General features: G+C 41.6%; 1 protein-coding gene across 2 annotated transcripts in view; it reads right to left on the bottom strand.

The window, feature by feature from the left end:
* Nucleotides 1–3268: 3268 nt before the first annotated feature.
* Nucleotides 3269–19797, bottom strand: part of LOC136431412 (bifunctional UDP-N-acetylglucosamine 2-epimerase/N-acetylmannosamine kinase-like) — a 28069-nt gene continuing 11540 nt past the window's right edge. For both annotated transcript variants that reach the window (XM_066422768.1, XM_066422767.1), the window contains exons 3-11: nucleotides 19186–19790; nucleotides 18293–18505; nucleotides 17469–17556; nucleotides 15740–15956; nucleotides 13522–13651; nucleotides 10304–10525; nucleotides 9523–9705; nucleotides 6113–6229; nucleotides 3269–5194 (exon numbers count right to left, since the gene is read on the bottom strand). In XM_066422768.1, coding sequence (XP_066278865.1) covers nucleotides 4956–5194; nucleotides 6113–6229; nucleotides 9523–9705; nucleotides 10304–10525; nucleotides 13522–13651; nucleotides 15740–15956; nucleotides 17469–17556; nucleotides 18293–18505; nucleotides 19186–19790 — 2014 coding nt within the window. In that variant the 3' untranslated portion in view covers nucleotides 3269–4955. The remainder of the gene's footprint in view (nucleotides 5195–6112; nucleotides 6230–9522; nucleotides 9706–10303; nucleotides 10526–13521; nucleotides 13652–15739; nucleotides 15957–17468; nucleotides 17557–18292; nucleotides 18506–19185; nucleotides 19791–19797) is intronic.

The following is a 19797-nucleotide window of genomic DNA, read 5'->3' as shown; positions in this document are numbered from 1 at the left end:
ATGTAAAGGACCATCTGAGCTCTCTACATACCAAACATCATGACGATCTGTAGACCCCTTCTCAATTTATCAATGGCCAAAGGTCAAAACAAAAACACCCACTGCAGTTCCAAACAAGTCGTTAGGGGGCCCAAACTTACACAACTTACTTCCTGTGGCATGGAACTATCTACCACACAAAAATCATGACCATAGCACTTGCAGAAAATATGCCCCCAAATTTTGAAGCTCTGCTGTAGTACCTTAGGTACCCGCTAGAAGGCCCATTATCGAACTTGACCTTTCCTTTTGTAAACCCTACCCATCCACTAAATATCATACAGAACCATCAACAGCTTCTCGAGTTATCTTGGCGACATACAAACACAGAAAAATACACAGCTCGCTGCACAATGGTAGGAAAGCGCAGGTAAACCATTTTCGAACTTGACCTACGTTCCCACACCCGCTACACACCTTCAAAAATCATGAAGATCCATCAACGTTTCCGAAAATCATGAAGATTCATCAAAGGTTTCTCGAGTTATGCTCTTGACATACATACAGACCCACCCTACAGCTGGCGTAACCGAAAACATAATCTTCTCGGCGAAGATAATAAATGACATCCTCAGCTTTTGTGATCATTGTATTGATATTTATAGTTTTGCCCACTGCTAAAGATTTTTAATCACCAGCCCTGAAAGATAGGAACTTCCAGTGTTTGTTTGCTTTTTCTCTAGCATAGAGGTGATTCCATTAGAATGGGAAAAGTGGAATTCCCAAATTAACGTTGGGTAACATAAATTCGGGATTTTTCCGATAATGGTTGACTGAAATCAATCTAGCAGAACAATAAACCATCCTTTTTTTCTATTATTCTGTCAGTATCATGTACTATCTTTGCACTAATCATATATATGGTAGATTTTGTCTCTAGTCGTGCTGACACCATAATATTTCAACTTGAAACTACCGTCCGCCGCACGCACAATGACCGTGCTGTCGGACAGGGGTGAACATTAATTCGGGAGAGAAGATTCGTCTTGAATATTTTACCGCTAATTACATTTTATACAGCAGCTATTCGTTCCATCCTTGGCTTGAGGAGAGTGCTATGGATATAGACGTGTCCAAGTAAAAAAAATACACGAAAAAACGGCCGTACCGCACGCATCAGGCCTTCGGGAACAACCCCTGTGTTGAGTCGGTAGAACGTCACTCAAAGTTCACCCCCACCGTCATGGAAATTTGCACATTATTCATCGGGGCGTTAGCTGGATGCCGTAGAAATGGTAATACTACTATGTCCATGTGTTTCTGCTTGTGCTAAGAGCAAACTTTGAGGAAAATATCGCCATCAGTCCACTATCACACACAACATTTAGACAAAAAAGTGTTCCTCGCAAACGTTTGTCGTCTGCCAAATAGCAGGATTCTGGGTAACGAATATGGCGGCGGGAAAATTAACTGTAGTGCCGTAGCCATTGGTTGCAGCAACAAAGAGGCGTTTTGATGATTAATCACACTTAGAGTCCAGTTGTAGGTTAGCAAAATAGATTCTAATAAGTTGTATTGTAAATAATTGTGTTTAGCAGGAAGCGGATGTGACATTTGTCTTATAAACCAGCGAACAACTATGTACATATAATTCTCCCACGAAGCCCTCAGACTGTGACAATAAGGGACGGAGAGTTTTTGACGTAGCCAACTTCTAATGCATGGTTATCGAAGCTTTTCAGACAGTGTTCTGAATGCGTTAGTCTGTCAAGTTTGCATTTCTAGCGGTATTACTGATGTTGCATCTAGCACATATCCCTAAACACCCCGTTTTCGAAAAATCCCGAATTTAAGTACCCCGCGAATTTATGTTACCCAACGTTACAGTTTGTTTGCTTGTATGCCATAACTGGTTAACTGTCTTCAGGCATAACACACAGAGGAACAGGATTCATGGAAGTTCATCATGTAATGATACAATACCAAAAGAAAATTTAAAAAAAATCAGCTACTTTGCACTGCATTGCAGCAGGCATTGCAGAATACATCACTTTGTTTCTTGTATCTACCTGTCTGGTTGGTAATACCCTCTGCTAATCTGACCTACAGTTTGCTTGATGTCTGGGCTGACGCAATAAACTAGTAATAAACTTGTGTACTTATAGTTCGTATCCAAACAGAGATTCTCACAGCAACTACACTTGATTGTCAAAAAGAGCCGAAATTTCCAGCATCTTGTATTTTTACAATCCAAAGAAGTATGAACAGAATAAGCAAAGAACAAGCGCTTGAAAGGATTCCAAACAAGCAGCAATATTAGCGCCTGCCAGTGATTTATGTCATGGTGAGCCTATGCAAAATCAGTTACATGTAGTTCACATAAACTCGCGGGGTAATAAACTCGCCATTTTTCGAAAATGGTGTATTAAGGGATATGTGCTAGATGCAACATCAGTTATAATGTCAGCAATGCAAACCTGACAGACTAACGTATTCAGAACACTGTATGAAAAACTTCAATAACCATGCATTAGAAGATAGCGCTTCGTGGGAGAATCACACTACATGGTTGTTCGCTGGTTTATAAGACAAATGTCACATCCACTTCCTGCTAAACACAATTATGTACAAGAAAACTTATTACAATCTCTTTTGTTAACCTGCAACAGGACTCTAAGAGTGATCAATCATCAAAAACGCCTGTTTGTTGCTGCAACCTATGGCGACGGCACTACCATGAATTTTCCCGCCGCCATACTCATTACCCAGAATCCTGCGATTCAGCAGACGACAAAAGTTTGTTTGTTTTGTGTGATAGTGGACTGAGGGCGATATTTTCCTCAAAGTTTGCTCCTAGCACAAGCAGAAACACATTGACATAGTGGTATTACCATGTCTACGGCATCCAGCTAACGTCCTGATGAATAATGTACAAATTGCCATGACGGTGGGGATCTACTTTGAATCACATACTACCGACTCAACAAACGGGTTGTACCGAAGGCCTGATGTGTGCGGTACGGCCGTTTTGTCGCGTGTTTTTTTGCTTGGAGACGTTCAGGTCAAGGTGGGAACAATAGCTGCTATATAAAAGCTAATTAGTGGCAAGATATTAATGACGAATCTTCTCTCCTGAGAAAATGTTAGCACCTGTCCGAGAGCACCGTCATTCTGCGTGCGGCGAACGGTAGTTTCAAATTACAATATTATGGTATCAGCACGACTAGAGAGAAAATATAACATATACAGTATATCATTAGTGCAAAGGTAATCCATGATATTGACAGAATAACAGAAAAAAAGGATGGTTTATTGTTCTGCCAGATTGGTTCAATAAACTCGTATCCAAAAAATCCTGGTTTTACGTGAACAAACATTACAACTTTCGACATTGTGACTTCCTAGTAACATTTTTTTCTTATCTATAGACTGCAAAAGACAAATAATAATTACCAGCAACTAAAGTTAGTACAACAAAAGCCAAGATGTTGCGCTGCAGTTCAAATGATTGCTGTGGGGGAAAATCTGACAATCTGCGCATGTACATGTATAAGTTACATTAATTTTCATAGTCTCTGAACTGGTCCAAAACAAATGGCAGTTTTGGGCTGAAATATATTCGGGCAAACATGAAAGCAACTATGTAGCTAACTTTACAAAAAGCAATGGGTGCCAATCATAACATTTTACAAACAATGATGTACAAAACCTCCAACAACTATAGAATATATGAATCTAGAAAGAGGCATTTGTCCAAAAATAAAAGTAAAACAACTGAGGCAATCTACTCCCTTCACATGTAAGGTGCTAAAAATATAAAGTGGTCCCAGGGTTGGCACAACACAAAAATATACATGGACTAGTAAAATGCCCTTTAAGGTCAACAGAAGGTACAACGTGAAAGGCCATGGGATAACCAAGTGGCACTTTACATGAAGCAGCTTACAGAAATAACATGGAAGTACAATTCATGTCTCTATATCACTTAGTACAGTGTTGTGGATCAGCAAATCAACATATCAGCTGGTCTAAAGTTGGTCAAACTTGTCACAATGCATGTATGTATGCTACTCTTTTTGTAGGCTTCTGAGGACTAAAATCTGACCAAAATGTTCTACAATATGTCTACCTACTAAAAAATGTAATAGACACTTGGCTAGATGAGAAACAGATAGCAAGGATACACTTACCTGTGCACAAATCCTCCATCTGTATCAAAAGGCTGGTTGCATAAATAAAGATTAGAAATCAAAATCTTATCTTATCCTACATTTTCAAATCCTGTTTATTTTTCCAATAGACAATCTGATCAATACACTGCTAAAAATAACAGCTAACAGCAATAAGTACACTTTGCCATTAAAACAAATTCATCAATCTTATTGTTATAATCTGATTTCAAACAAACATTAAAATGTAATAAATACATTTCAAATAACAGACACAGGTAGAGATATGCATTAAAATCCTACTCTCCAAAGGCCAAACCACACATAACCATATGACATCCCAAACCATACATGATCTTGGGAAAAATTTTACTGAAATCTACATTTACCACAGTAAGCATGGTGCTGATGTGCTTTCAAACTGTTGTAAGCATTGTTGTTCTGCTGCACGATATCTGTATCCTACATATTGATATTCTATACATTCTATACATATACTGAGAAGTACATTGAAATAAAGACAAAGAAAACATATTTACAATCAACTAAAAGATGTGCATACAGTGACAACATGTGCCTTCTTATAATACTTAGAGAAGTTGTGACCCTTTTGACACATTCTTGGCATCCGAACATTGTCAACTACATTGTATTTCTTGATTTGACACAACGTACAAGAACATCATTCAAAATACCGGGAGCCCAATCACGTGAGATATCCACTGCCCCTTACAAAGAAATCATGATGGTCACTATCTAGAACCAAGATAAAGCTTCACTGTAGAGTAATGCTCTTTCCCAGAAGTACTAATATATCCTTCTGGTGGCGTATTCTAACACGATACTGGCAGCTCCGAGCAGCGCAGGTTCCTCCAGGTCTGACACCATGATCTGTATACTGCTGGCGGCAGATGGAAGAGCCCTCCTCTGTATGACCTCACGGACTCCATCCACATAGTGGGGCGCCAGGTGGCCACACAGGATTATGTGAGAAGGGTTGACCGTGTGCAGCAAAGTGCAGACAGCTAAGCCCAGTGCCTCGCATGCTGAAATAGAAACGCAACAACTTTAGTTTCTATTAAAAAATCCAGCCCTGGTATAAGCTACAAAACTGCCTGTACTTGAATATGACATAGGTTTTGGTGCATCCACTTCTCATCCATTGATTGCAATTGGGATACATATCACAAAAGGTGGCAAGATAGTCTAAAGGTGGTCTTGTCGTTAGGATTGTTGACTTAGAAACTACATTTGTATAAAGATTCTGGGTTCGAATCCAGGGCTGTCTCCAGGACCCGTCCTTCCGTCCAGGGACGGAAATTTGCTTGGTGGGACGGAAAAAAATTAAACCCATCCGTCCAAAAAATCTTAACTTCATAACATGAAATTGAGGAAACTGTATTTTTGTAAAGTTAAAATGACTGATTTAGCAACGAATATGAACAACAAGGCTTCCAAACAATGAGTGGGATGGGAAACAAATTTTCAATATTATGACCTATTTCCTCACTCTACTCGAAGGTGCAATTAGTACCTTGCTTCAGTTAGGGACATCGTTTCGGACGGGACATAAAGACGGAGATCCAGTGTTTGAGAAGAGCCACACTTCAAGTATGTGACCACCAACACAATTATCGAAAAGGGGTCGATCACTGTGTGGATCAAGCCTATCAGTTTTGTCTTACACAGCTTGTACCTTCTGTATAAAACTGGACAGGTGTGTTATTCCTGAGAGGCAGTTTACCAGTTATGTGGAATAAACAAATAGCACTGTCACAAGTTTTTCTATGATATGGGTTTGAATCCCCTGACATGCTACCAATGTTGTTACACAACTTTCCTCACTTCACCCAGGGACAAAAATGGGTACCTGACTTACGCCAAAAATAGTTGATCAAGCAACTGGTTAAAATGTTGAAACAGTCAGATGCTGTCTGAATTGTCTGACAAACTTCACACCTTACCTGTTTCCACAACTTTCTCTGCCTTCTTGTTGCCGAGTTGTGCGGCCTGGATGACATGTTTGCCTGTCACCTCCTCACCTTCTCTAAGGTGTACACCAGGAACAAGCAGCTCATCCGCTGGGGGCACAGGTACAAGGGTTAATGTTTGTGTATGTGTAGGTACAAGAGTCAATGTTTGTGTAGGTGAAGGTACAAGGGTTCATGTCTGCGTTAGTGTAGGTATAGGGTTTAGCGGGAGGGCTTGCAATTCCGACATACCACTAATTCCGTAGGCAGAAAAGTCTTTGTCGCAGACCTATGCATGGTTGTTCACACGTAATCAATACAAATGGGAATGGACTAAGCTTCTATGTTGAAAATTGCAAGTGTAATAATGTGCCTTTCTCTAGTATATTCCCCAGTTCCTGGTACAGCCTTAGCAACAGTAGAAGGAATCTCTTCCTCCTGCCTTATTCTGGGAATAGGGCAAGGGAGCGGGTAATGACAATCCTAATGACCTATCATCCCAGGAGGTGCATACCTGACGCACGCCATAGTCACTCCTGGCTTGACCATCTCACCATATTTGGGATCATTTGGAAATAGGTCAAGGGACCACCCGTAGACAACCGGAGATGGGAATAGGAAGTCATCAGTGACTGGTCTGTGGAAGAATGTACCTTTCTCTTAAAAATAGATGTGTAGGCGGTAGGAAACATATAAATAGGGAAAGGCAACTCCTGTATTCAGTTGAGTCCGGAGAGTTTCGAGAGAAGAGAGAGAGGAATAAAGTCATCTTCCATGTAGTACTGGCTTTGCGTCTCTCTTGTCCCCGACTGCGTCGTACGACCACAAGATCGCAACTATCTTACGAATTTAAGTAAGGGACACACCATCGAAGGCCCGCTACCAATACCTTCAATCCTTACACAAGGTCACAACATATGTTTAAGTTCATGAGCTCCCACAACTGACAACTGAAAAACTTGTTTGAATTTACACCTTTGTTGGAGGTTGACAAACAAACTGCCTGCAAACATGGCCTTCAACTCAGCTGAATTACTCAGTACCATATACCGGTTCAAAACCGGTATTTTTTGCTGAACTGGTCTGAAAAAAAAACGCCTGGAAGAAATCAGTGGACCGGATTTTGGACTGATTAGGAAATTCACAGTACCAGGCTACCAAAAGGCCGTCACATTTGGACCCTCTGGACCTGACCTAAATCTTCTGTACCGGTACCCACCCCTAGTGTAGAATATGGAATATTCCAGGATGACACCACATGTAAAAACAGGCTCGACAGATTTGAGACCAGAATACTCAGCTACAACATCAACGTGACATTTCTGAACATTTGGAAGCTCTACAAGCACTAGTAACATTACTGTGAAATCAATCTGTCGACACAACAGCCAGTACTGTACTGCCAGTACTGCCAGGACGATTCCAGAATAGAGTGGCTGTACATGTATGCAGAGGTAGCTTCTAGTCAAGAACGCTTAAACTGCCATGCAGTTACTGGTGTCCCTGGGCCTAGAGGCACCGGCAACCGCCAATACACTGCCACCGACAGTCCCCTGGCCCAGCACTCAGCAGCTTCGGCAACACAGGCACCGGCAGGTCCAGGCACACGGTCGCCACCGGCACGGGACCGACGCAGGCAACTACCACCACCCATCCAAACACAGACAACCCCCGTTACTTGTACCCCGGCAGCCTCAAATATGAAAAATAAGGTGAGGATTCTCTCTGACTCCTTATGGAATTATGTCGACCCTACGAGAATGCTCAAGCACAAAAGCTCAAGTACCTGTATAATGAAATCGAGCACACAGCGTAAAGCTTCAGAATATGCTACTATATATATATATGTTCCCTGATGACACTTACTTAGACTTCGATCCTCCCGTGCCAAGTGGCACATCGGGCAGCAAGCTTCCTCCAATTGGTGCAGTTTTGGGCCAGGACTGTTGCTCCTGATGACAACACTGGTTATAATCCAAGTCGGGTCAAACGACATGGACAACACAAAAAAAAGACTCCACAGTGTCATAATCTGTGTGGAACAAATGCTCAGACTGATAGACTGTACCCAAATTGCAAAGATTGCCATGTCACAAGTCCCGTCGAGAGGGACGAACATGATCTCCAACTTCAACAAGAACATAGCCATCTATAACAAGACTGCCTAAAAGAAAACAACCTAATCTACATCAGGCATAGACTTCTCTCAAAGGACCGTTCACTGTACAAACATGACGGTACCCATCTGAGATCGACGCGGGTGTAAGGTTGATTGTGGCAGATGTCAAGCGCACCCTGAGACACCACCAGACAGCGCACAGAAGCTGCGAGGGGACCACAGTGGATGCCAAACACCCAGCTCCACGTCGGGACGGTCAACACCCCCCACCCTTCTGGAAAACTCTGCAGAACCCGCCGCAGCTGTACCAGAGGAACCCAGCACGTCACCAAGCTGTCGGGGACCGACTGGAGCCAAAAGCCTGAGTCAACGTGGATCAGCACAAAGGACAAGCGACAAACTGTGGAGAAAATGGTTCATATGCTGACAGACCTTCTGAAGCAGTAAACTTGAAACATTGGTTGGTAAAAAATGGACATTATCTAAATACATATACTGAGGATAATACCCTAGTACAAAATTCTCATCATACCTAATCAACACAGTTTGTTTTAAGCTACTGATGCACGATATGCTTACATATTCATTTATTTATTCATATTGTGACCGCTATTATGGTGGTAATTAAGATGTATTATCACATAGCCAGATGGCGTCGACCAATCAGAAGCCTCCATTGCCCATGTGTTATGACGCAATAACACACCCGTTCGACCGTTCCATTAGGTAGAGGGGGAGTTTATCTTTTTGTTAACATTTGTATGATGTTTTTCTCCCCAAAAATGTTTACTATCTTAGAAAAATCAAATATCTTGTAAGCATATGACAAAATAGAATAAACCATTTCAATACAAGTCAAATCTAAACAAATAGACAAACAAACTTTGATGAAGCATACATCATATTTCTTATAGCAACATCTGATCTAAATTAATTACAGTATCTCATTCAAGGAGCCAACAGTGTATGACAAGTATGGTAGTGCAAAATGACAATAAACTGTTATCACCAAATAACAACAATGTTAGCCAATAGATATAAATAAAGTCTTTATAAAAATGGCTGTTAAAATTTTTCCAGGAAATCATTGCAGCTGGTAAAAAAAGATGCTTAAGTTTTTAAAAAATGGATACTGGAGTTTTGAAAAGATCCGTAGTGGAGGACATTCTGAATACGAAAGGAACACGAAAGGCACCTTTCTAAAAAAATTATACTATTTTTCAAAGAGTAAGAAAATGTACAACTCCCAGCTTTTCTTCAGGCTCTACTATCTACACATACATACCATCATGCAGTTTTTTGGCCTCCCTTTGAAGAGCGATTCCTGAGGCGTAACTCTCCACACAGCCAGAGCTCCCACACATGCAGTCTGGGCCGTCCATGGACACACTGATATGTCCCAGCTCCGCCGCACAGAAGTTAGCACCATGGACCAGCTCATTGTTCAGAACAATCCCTCCTCCAATTCCTAGAAAACCAAGGGCAATACAACAACAGGGCACGACTTGCAAACACTATAGCTACCTCACATTTGTCAATGAATGTTACACATCCAGGTAATATGATATGGAAGAAAACAGTTACTCAAGCAATTGTATAGATTTTGGGAACAGACGTTTCAGGGAGCATCCACTATCTTTCATCAGTGACTGTCACCGATGAAAGATAGGGGGTACAACCTGACCGTTTCCAAAATCTATCCAGTTGCTTGAGTAACTCTTTTCTTGACTACAGCTCGTCTCATTCAGAAAAGGCACATGTGAAAAATCGTACGACGCTGTACAAATTTTGAACATCGACGCTCTGCGATGGCTGATTTTACCCATGATTTATCTGCGATCATCGTGCGATTTGCAGGATATGCTATCATAGGTGCATCGTATGATGTATGTGACCAGGGCTTACCTTGCAAGTCAAGTCTTTTTCTATTTGCTAACAGTTTTACACCTTCATCACCAGAATTGACGTCATCACTAAACACAGCAAAGCAGTGCTCACATAGAAACCTTTTGTATCATGATCACCTGGCCCCCATGATGGCAGGACGGTTAGAAATCACAGCTTACCAGTGCCCACTATCAGTGTGATGAAGTCCTCTGATCCCTTCCCCTTTCCAAACTTCTTCTCTCCTAGTGCAGCACAGTTTCCATCATTGTCCACCCAGACTGGAAGGTGCAACTTGCTGGAGATGGGGGTGCGCAGGTCGATGGAGCTCCACTCCTCCAGGATCTTGGTGGAGTGCAGTACCATCCCTTCATGAGGATTCACTCTTCCACCTGTACTGATACCTGTTCATCAAAACAATACATTAGCTCAGATTATTCCCTTTCCTACACAGCAAACTTTTTGTCTGTAAGACACTGATGGTATATTATGATACAGTGTAGAATGTTCTAAGGGAATGTGATAGAAATATTTTCTGTTAATAATACAATCTCACAAAGAAAACTTCTAGATATGCAAATATAATTAGGCCCTGTTCATGATTGAAAGAATAAAACGGTACGAACCGTTCCAGCAAAATAAACCGTTTTACTTGTGAACATGAACGCTCCGTAACGGTTTCGTTCCGTTTTATTCTGAACCTCCTCGCGCGGTAGTCTACAATGAATAAACCGTTTTTGCGGAATTGTGATCATGAACGCAAAAGCGTTACGGAACTGGTTCACATGTTTCAAATGTCGCACATCTGGGTATGTGAGATTCGCGGCGTCACTTGGGCTTGGTCCCCAGTTCTAACAACTAATCTAATGAAGAAAAGAGAGCCCTGATATCTATTTGGGGGGAGATGAGGAGGTCCAGAGAAATCTTGATGGCATATAGCGGAACCAGGAGGTATACAAAGAAATCGCCAAGGGCCTGAAGGAACGTGGCTTCAACAGTACAGCAGTTCAGTGCCGATTGAAGACACCTAAAGTACAACTCTTGGTTAGCGCGCGGAAATTGTGAAAGTTTTAGCTGTCAATAGAATATTTTGGCCGTGTTTTTGAATTGTAACATCTTGTTATGGCCACCAACTCTAAACGATGCGGGATCACAACAGACTTTGCATAATATGCAAATTCGATGTATACTGTTTTCAGCACAGGTTTGTTTGCATCGCGGACGCAAAATGTAAACTGTTTCGATTCGGAATATATCCGAAATGTTTTATTATTTGAATCATGAACGGGGTCTTAGAGATAATGTTGTAATGACCTATGTAATATGGCATACACAATATGGATGAGGTGGCCCACCACCTTGTTTGGCTTGCCTGGGACCTCCAGGAGCACAGCTGGCCATTGTAGCACTCACTTTGACCCGCCGAGAGTTCCTTACAGAACGGCGTGACAAGCGTTTGAACAAGATCAAGCATTTTGCAAAAAAACTACAAGCCATGCAATGGTGGGGCCATGACCGAATCACGGAACCCCACAGCCCCCATTTATTTCAGCCTGATGGTCTCATCTTCTTCTCCTACGGCAATTTCCTATACTTTTTTGCATTTAGACTAATCAATTTTTTATTTTTTATTTATTTTCCCCTTCACGTCTTTCGGGGTTGAAAATTGCCCATGGCTATTTGTTACTTTATTGTACAATTCTCCTTTGTCCCCACCACCTTTGACGAGATTGATTGTCAAAACAAACTCATTTATTTGTAGGCATGCTGCTAGCAAGGTTGGGGTTTCTATCATGATTTTTTGGAAATGATATTTCCGTGCTGCTGTTCCCTGCACCTTCAGCAAGTTGCCAGAATGTCAGGGTTGCTTGTCAAAATTTTTCATCTAACCTTCTTTCATTGATGTGTTTTTCTTATCGCTGCCCAACATGAAGAAACTTCCGGTCACAAGGAAAATATTTTTCTTGATGGGTCCTGGTGAGATGCTATGGTGTCAAAATGTCTGTCAACAACTACAAATGTCAAGTCACTGCTAACGTGGCGCTACCAATTATGGTCCAATTTATTCAAAACGTCATTTATTCATAAAACGGGCGGGCAGAGCCAAATGTTAAACCCATGGAAAGAAATATCAGGTCTTCTAAAAACAAAAATGCATGGTCTGTAACTTTTTATCTGCCCGTTTAACGCCGTACAAGCATGTACATTTACATGTATACTGTGTTTATACGGGGAGTGTCCCTGTGGTGTAGTGGTCTGCGCTTCTGGTACTTGCCACATCTGGTTCAAATTACTTGGATCAGAAGGCCCGGGTTCAAGCCCCGGGTTAGGACACTCCTGGACAAGAGGCGCATTGAGTCATACCAAAGACTTTATAAAAATGGTACATACTTCTGAAACAGTATGGAAGTTAAACACACTCCACTGCCAGTGGACTAGCCCCCTGCTGCAGTGATTGCACCAAAATGTGGCCCAGGGCTATGAAACGGAGATGGGCACCGCCCTATACATCAATTATGGTGTGGGAGGATTTTAACTTTTAACTAACTGTGTTTATACAGAGGTCTATGATGAAGAACAGGGTTATCCATTATAGTCCACTTGCATCTTTCTTATTCTAGCGCTATACTTGAAGAACATAGATCAGAAAAAAAATGCTGGGTTGTATCAAACCTTCTTCAAACTGGTAAGAATTTCAAACCTCGAATCCCTATAGATAGTTTGAATATCAAAGAAGGGTTTACCGTCTGCTACTTTTAAAAGAGTCTAGCTATCGTGTGACTTGAAGAAGTATGTGGTGTGGAATTACATAATGACGCCATTGCATACATGCCACTTCCAGGTAACTCATTGTTACGGCTTCAGGAATTTATTCTGTTTTGTAGCTGGATGTAAACACATTTCATTGCTTCGTATAAAGGAGAGTAGTGACTAAGGAACATACTAAGGGCCTGTCTGGGGGAGTCCGTGGTGCAATCTTTGCTCCCCTGGTGGCTCCTCGCTTTGCTTCCTTAGTGGCTTTATTTCAGAGTTTGCATTTCTATCGTTAGAATTTCTGTCACAGAAAACGTTTCAGAATTTCTGCAATGACCGTCTCTAAAAAATGAGTCAGAAAATGAAAATGGCCTGGATTTTTATGTTTTTGAGACCGTCTGGTATGTTGCCAAATGCTGGTGATTGTTTCTGTCATGTGAGAGGCGTGATGCCATATTCATGTTGACTTCATTAAACTTCATGGTAATCCCGCCAAAACCTTTATCTTGTCGGTTGATGATGGGTCTGTTCACCTTATAACTAGAGTGACCGACCGCTATGGTCCTTGGAGGTGAGCATAAAATCACTTTCACTAGCGAAATAACATTTCTCTCAATGTGTGTGAGATTTGAGTTCGGATACCGACCTATGCCAAGGATGCGACAGCTGAGTTCCACGGCCTTGGACGTTGCTTCTACCAGCATACGCACCAGCAGGTCCATACGCTGCTCATACGTGGCTGGGGTCAGTTCTGACATCTTGTGTAGGATCTCGCCCTAATGAACATGGACAATAACACTTGAGATGAACATTGTAATTGTGACTTAAACATAACTCTACAACTTAAACATAACTCCATGGCTGCCACATTATATATCCTGTAAAATTCGAAATATACAAGTAATTAAGTGAAGATTCATCTAGTGACATGTGTTTACTGGGACTTGGCATAAGGTGGGATTAAATAGGTTGAGGATGCATCTGTAAAAAAAAGGTCAAGACGACAAGCAATTTTTTACCTTTGCCGAGAAGGTTATGTTTTGCACAGTGCTTGTGCGTATGTGAGTGAGTGTGTGTCTTTCAACATGATAACTCGAGAATGCCTGGATGGATTGTCTTCATAGTTGGTAGGTGGGTAGGTCTTTGTGAGACCTCGAAATAATCAGATTTTGGGCCCCCCTAGCGACTAGCTATGGTACTGCAGCGGAACTTCTGGTTTTGATATCTGGTGTTCTGAACATGCTATGTAATAATGGCCATGATATGAGTGGTAGATAGCTCTTGTGATGGAGAGCGAGTTATGTAGGTTTGGGCCCGCTAGTCAAGAACGGTTTGACAGATCATCATGACTTTTGGTATGTAGATTACTTATGTGATGATTTACATAATTATATGCTACTTATGCAAATGAGGAGCTAATTTTCATGATTAATGAGGAAAGTTTATAAATCCGCTGCATTCTATGATAGGGCTCTCAAGCACAAGTAACTGAGAAAGAGAAGAACATTGATAGACGTTGATTATGCAAATGAATACAGCGTCGCCATCCAAAACTCAAGCTTAAGCCTTTCTGTATTCGTTCAATCTATCAGCAAATTTTGCCCTTAAAAATTCAGGAAATAGCGTTTCAGGGGGTCAAGATTCAAAATTTTCCTGGGGGGAGAATGTTGCGCCGCCGGCAAAAAATATGTCGTCTCACCCAAAACTCAAGCTGAAACCTGTCTGTACTTTTCACATATAGGGATGTCATTAAACTTACCTTACTTTACCAGCAAAATTTGCTCCTCAAAATTCAGGCAACAGTGTTTAAATGGGTCAAAATTTTCAAAATTGTCTATGTCTCGCATCTGGTAGAAAAATTATATGTCGCATGGTCCCCGAAAACTCAAGCTGAAACTCTTTAGGATTTTTTTCACATAGACGATAGAGATTTCATTAAACTTAGTTTATTTTACCAGCAAAATTTGCCTCTCAGAATTCAGGAAATAGCGTTCCAATTGGTCAATAATTTCACATTTTTCTGTGGGAGCATGTCGTACCTCCAGCGAAAAAATATGCCGGGAGGGCGCCGTCCACCCAAAATCAAGCTAAAACCCTTTTGTATTTCTTTTTACAAATAGAGATGTCTTTAAACATAGCTTACTCTTCGACCAAAATTTGCCCCTTAGAATGGAGGAAATAGCATTTCAGAGGGTTTAGCCCCCAGACCCCCCTAGAATTGTCGTGCCTTCGGCGCTCGTCATAGCGAACATTTCATCTCAAAAATCTCGCCCGGCATACAAAATTTTGTGCCGCCGCCTCTGAAGAGTAAAACTGGTCTACAGTATCCTGTAGTAGTTTACGCTAGAGGTATATGTAAAACTACTGTATATGAGAATAATGACATACTGAGTACTGGGTAATGTACGCTAAACTTACATTTGTAGAGATGTAACTTATTCAGGGAATGTTGAATGAAAACAAGTATGGATCTTCAGAACATGATTGTTGACTACTTTAATGAGTATTAAAGACTTGAAAATAAAACCAGTCATTTCTGTTATTGCCATTATTAACTGTAAAGTCATTGTTCCGTCATTCTTATTTTTCTCAGGCGTAAAATTTATCGATGGGCACATAAATGTACTGAAAAAGTCAGTGTTAGTTCGTTTCTTAATTGCTCAGAAATGGCTCTAAAATATATCAGAGAGCCCTGCGATTAAAAAAAAACCCAGATCCCCCGAACGAGAGGGGGGTTCCACCACGTAAGCTGTCGTGTGGTGTGCCCCGTTTTCTGGATCCGCCAATGCACTTGGTGCCCCAAAGGTCAAATAGTTAGACTAAGGGACAGATGAAAGGAGAGGGGGTGTATGAAGGTGGCCTACCTGCTGACTGATGATGGCGACCCTGAGGTTGGTTCCCCCCAGGTCCACAGCCAGAGCGCTCTGTGTCTCCAGGATGTGGTCGATGTCCTGGGACACGGTGTCCTTCATGGGGGGGAAGATAAAGGACTTCTGGATCGGCTTTTCAAGGTCGTTCTTGATCTTATGGATGAACTTCATGATTCGCTGCACAGCATGGCCATCTCCATAGATGTAGGAGCTGGGAATGATGGGATATCTAAGGTCAAAGGTCACATGTGATATGACGAATAGAAACAATTCTCCCTCTCTAATCTCTGTTCGGAGTTTCTTTTACGATTCGGTGCTGATCTGACGTTCTCAGGGCTTCTCCAAACATCGTTTTCCGGCCAATTCAATGTTTCCGGTGGAAAGGGATGCCTTGCCACTGCCCGACAAGCTCAGTTGATATTTTCTTTGGAAACTTTATTCTTGGTAAAAACCATCATTCTAAGCAATTTTTCACCCGAAAACTGCTATTTTTGGGGCATTCTTCCGAGGCCGCTGGAAAGAATAGACGGATTTTCCCAAGATAATGACTGACACGGCAAGAAAGGTCATCATTCTGTCTGTGCAAGTAAGAAAAATGACAAAAATCGTGAGGATACATTTTCCGCAATCCCCGATGGTGCGACACCACGCAAAATGCACATAGAACGCATAATTCGGGTAATCAGGCATCAAAGCCGCGTTACCGTCATCGCGCACTGATACCAGGAAGTATTCGCGGACGACCAAAACTCCACAACCATAAAACGCTACGAAGATCAGGCTTCTCGGGAAATATAAAAGATTACACACTGCTATAGCGATAACAAAAAAATCTGGAGCCAAAACTATCGAGAAAACCTATGATTTGCATCTAATCCGGAACCTTCTGTAACTACAATGAAAATCCAGGTTGAACAGTTTATTCTCATTTACATAAGATGTCAAAGTGAGGTGAGGTAAAGGTATGATTTAAAAGACAACAAAACATCGAAAAGGAAAAGAAATTTGTTCTTCATCTATGAAATCTGTTAAGCAATCTGTCAAATCTTTGGTCACCAGCTACCAGCGGAGTATTACTGTGCTAGTGTGCTCCCACTTTTAGATCATAAATACAACTGAAATGCCCCCAAGAACTTGACTTGACTTTGATTAGATCCACTTGACATTTCTTCCTGTGGTCTATCTATTTAGCACATCAATACATCACATAAGAGAAAAGTTGACATAACAGAACAACCATACATACAAATGTAAGATATGAAAGATACATACATACATACATTCAGTCATACTCTAATCATTCTCATTCACAAAGCTTAGTTTCCACTATTCTGTTATACATAATTTTGATCAAGTCTTTAAACAGAATTCAAACAGGTTAAAGTTCATTGAAATCATTCAATCCCTGCCCTGTCATTAGCCTGAATTCAATCAAGCCTCCTATGACCGCTCGCCGCCCTGTAACCGCCTCGCAACGCGGGGAGGGGAGAGAAACCCCCAGACATGTGTACAGCTGGAGTTTGCGTTATAAAGACTACCCTGTCATGTGTTGCATTCCAAAGGTGGCAGATGAAGCATTTCTTTCCAGCATTCAACTAAAGTTATAATCACTCCTTCACATGATACTCAAGCATACAGATACATGTAAGTTTGTAACATTGAATATGATGTTGGTCCAGTTTCCACTCTTGTTAACTGACAGAGCAGGAAGAAGGTCTCTTACCATGGAAACTGTTTTTGGAACTGTAAGTTGACAGCATGTAAAATCTTGCCCTTGGTGTCTGCATCCCTCACATGTAGCACATTCTCACCTGAGATTAGAAAACAGACAGCAACATAAGTTGTAATCCTTTGGACAGTGCAAGCCTCTGCTAAGTCAGCAGAATTTCTCAATCTTCACACACACACTCCATATTATCTTTGTAGTAGGATTGTGCATGTCAGGTGTGCATGCATGTACTCGCAGTTCAAAATAACATTTGCTATGTGGACAGCACTATAACTCCCTGGATGATAATTCCTGCATTTCAACCAAAGTTGAAACCCAATTCTAATCACTTCTTCTTTAGCAAAGTTTAGGCCATATCAATCCTTGTTACTTGGATTACTCTGCCTTTGAAAGAAAATGACCATTTCTTGGTACATATTAATCCAAAACTGCTTATACCTTGGCACCAACAGTTGAAGAAACTGTATTGCAGGTATGTCTGACATCACACCTGAATTTAAAAAAACACATCATAATATTCATATCTATGCGCTTATATACACTAAAAAGTTTACTTTGGACGAACGAGGACAGACGAATATAGCTTTAAACTAGGTTTTGAAGGTCTCTCAGAGTCCTCATAACGAACGAGTCACTGTGCCTTTTGGTCTTACTGAGTGGTCTCACTGCACATATGTTGAAAATTTGTTTCATGTTTTTATTCAAGCATTTAAATTTGAGCAGTGGAAGCATGGGGTTTGATCACAGAATGCCTGTTTTTATTTTATTCTCACTTCGCCTATGCCGAACAAAGTGAAACACACAGGTACATAACTGACCTGCTTCCCTGCCGATCTGCCTGTTGCCCAGGTTGATGACTGGTGTCCCGAATGCTCCGGCCTCACGAATCCCTGCACTACTGTTCCCGATCAGACAGCCGGTGTTGGCCAGTAATATGATGAACTGGTCGTATGGAACATGCTTTGCCAGACTGAAGTTTGGATGGTGTTCCAGCCCTCGCAGACGGATCATACGTGTCATCTCTTTGCTTCCTATGAGGATTCAAAGAGGAAAGAAATTAATTGAGAGTGAAGTTAAGTGTGACGCTTCGTTGACCAGACAATTGACACATGCAGAATTCTGCAACAGAAACAATCAAGAACAATCTACAATAATCTAAGAAAATGGTTTTGGAGTCCTGATTGAGTACCCTGGAAGTATTTTATAAATCAATAAGACTGAGGCCATTGCATATCATGCACAATTTTCTCAGACATACATGTAGTGGGAGCCTCTTTGAATTCCAAGCTTTAAACACCAACTGGAATTAGAAATATATGATGTGAAAAGTGGTTCAGTGTCATATGCCAGACTGTGCCTGTGAAGCTGGTGTGTTACAGGGTGGTTATATTGGTTGACCAATCCAGGTTCAGGTTCAGACAAACAGGCAATTGTTTCTTTCGGTAGCACCACATGAAAGAGAATAGGAGTGCAAGGTGCTAAGTATTAGTCTGGGTTTGGATTACCACTTATTGCTAGTACTCCTGCCGCTAATCAAGGTTGACCAACCTGGAAGTTAACACAGGCATTACAACATAACATAACAAAACATAACATTGTCAGCGTCACAACTTAATTGAGTGGTCAACAGTTTTATAATACTGGGACACTACAAGAACATTTCTACTAGATTACAGAATTGTAAGTTTTAAATCAAAACAACAAGGCTTACCTGCATCAATATTGGGGAATAAGACGAGTGTTTTGACGTTAAATTCCAGCAGTGCATCTAACATCAAGTCAAACATTTTGAGCGATCCTTTAATGTCTGTTGTGACAGGATGTTGTAAGGCGATAATGAAGTCCTTCGGTTTGACTCCCTCTCCCACCCACTTGGACAGCACGTTGTCGTAGTTCTTCTCGTTGCAGGACAGGAGTTTGTCGTAGGTTGGACAGCCGGCCAGCAGGATGTGGTCGTTGTCCTCGCACATGGACAGGAGGCGTCGGCGGGCGCGGTCGGTGCAGCAGGCGTGGTAGTGCGACAGTTTGGTGATGGAGTGACGGATGGAGTCGTCGATGGTCCCGCTGACCTCGCCGCCCTCGATGTGAAGTATTCGAACGTTCATGAGAGCGGCACACGTGGCCAACGACAGGGCGTCGAAACGGTCGCCGTGAACGATGAGAAGGTCAGGTTTTAGTCTAACCAGCACATCGGGGAGTTTGACGAGTGCCAGTCCAACAGATTCTGCCATAGAAGCCTCGTCTTCGCCCCTTACAATGGTGTGCAAGAATCCATCCACTTCAAACTCATCCTGCTGGATCATCCGGTAGGTTGAGCTGCACA

Source organism: Branchiostoma lanceolatum, chromosome 3 (genome assembly GCF_035083965.1).
Source record: "Branchiostoma lanceolatum isolate klBraLanc5 chromosome 3, klBraLanc5.hap2, whole genome shotgun sequence".
NCBI classification, from domain to species: Eukaryota; Metazoa; Chordata; class Leptocardii; order Amphioxiformes; family Branchiostomatidae; genus Branchiostoma; species Branchiostoma lanceolatum.
This window is presented reverse-complemented; position numbering and strand designations above follow the sequence as displayed.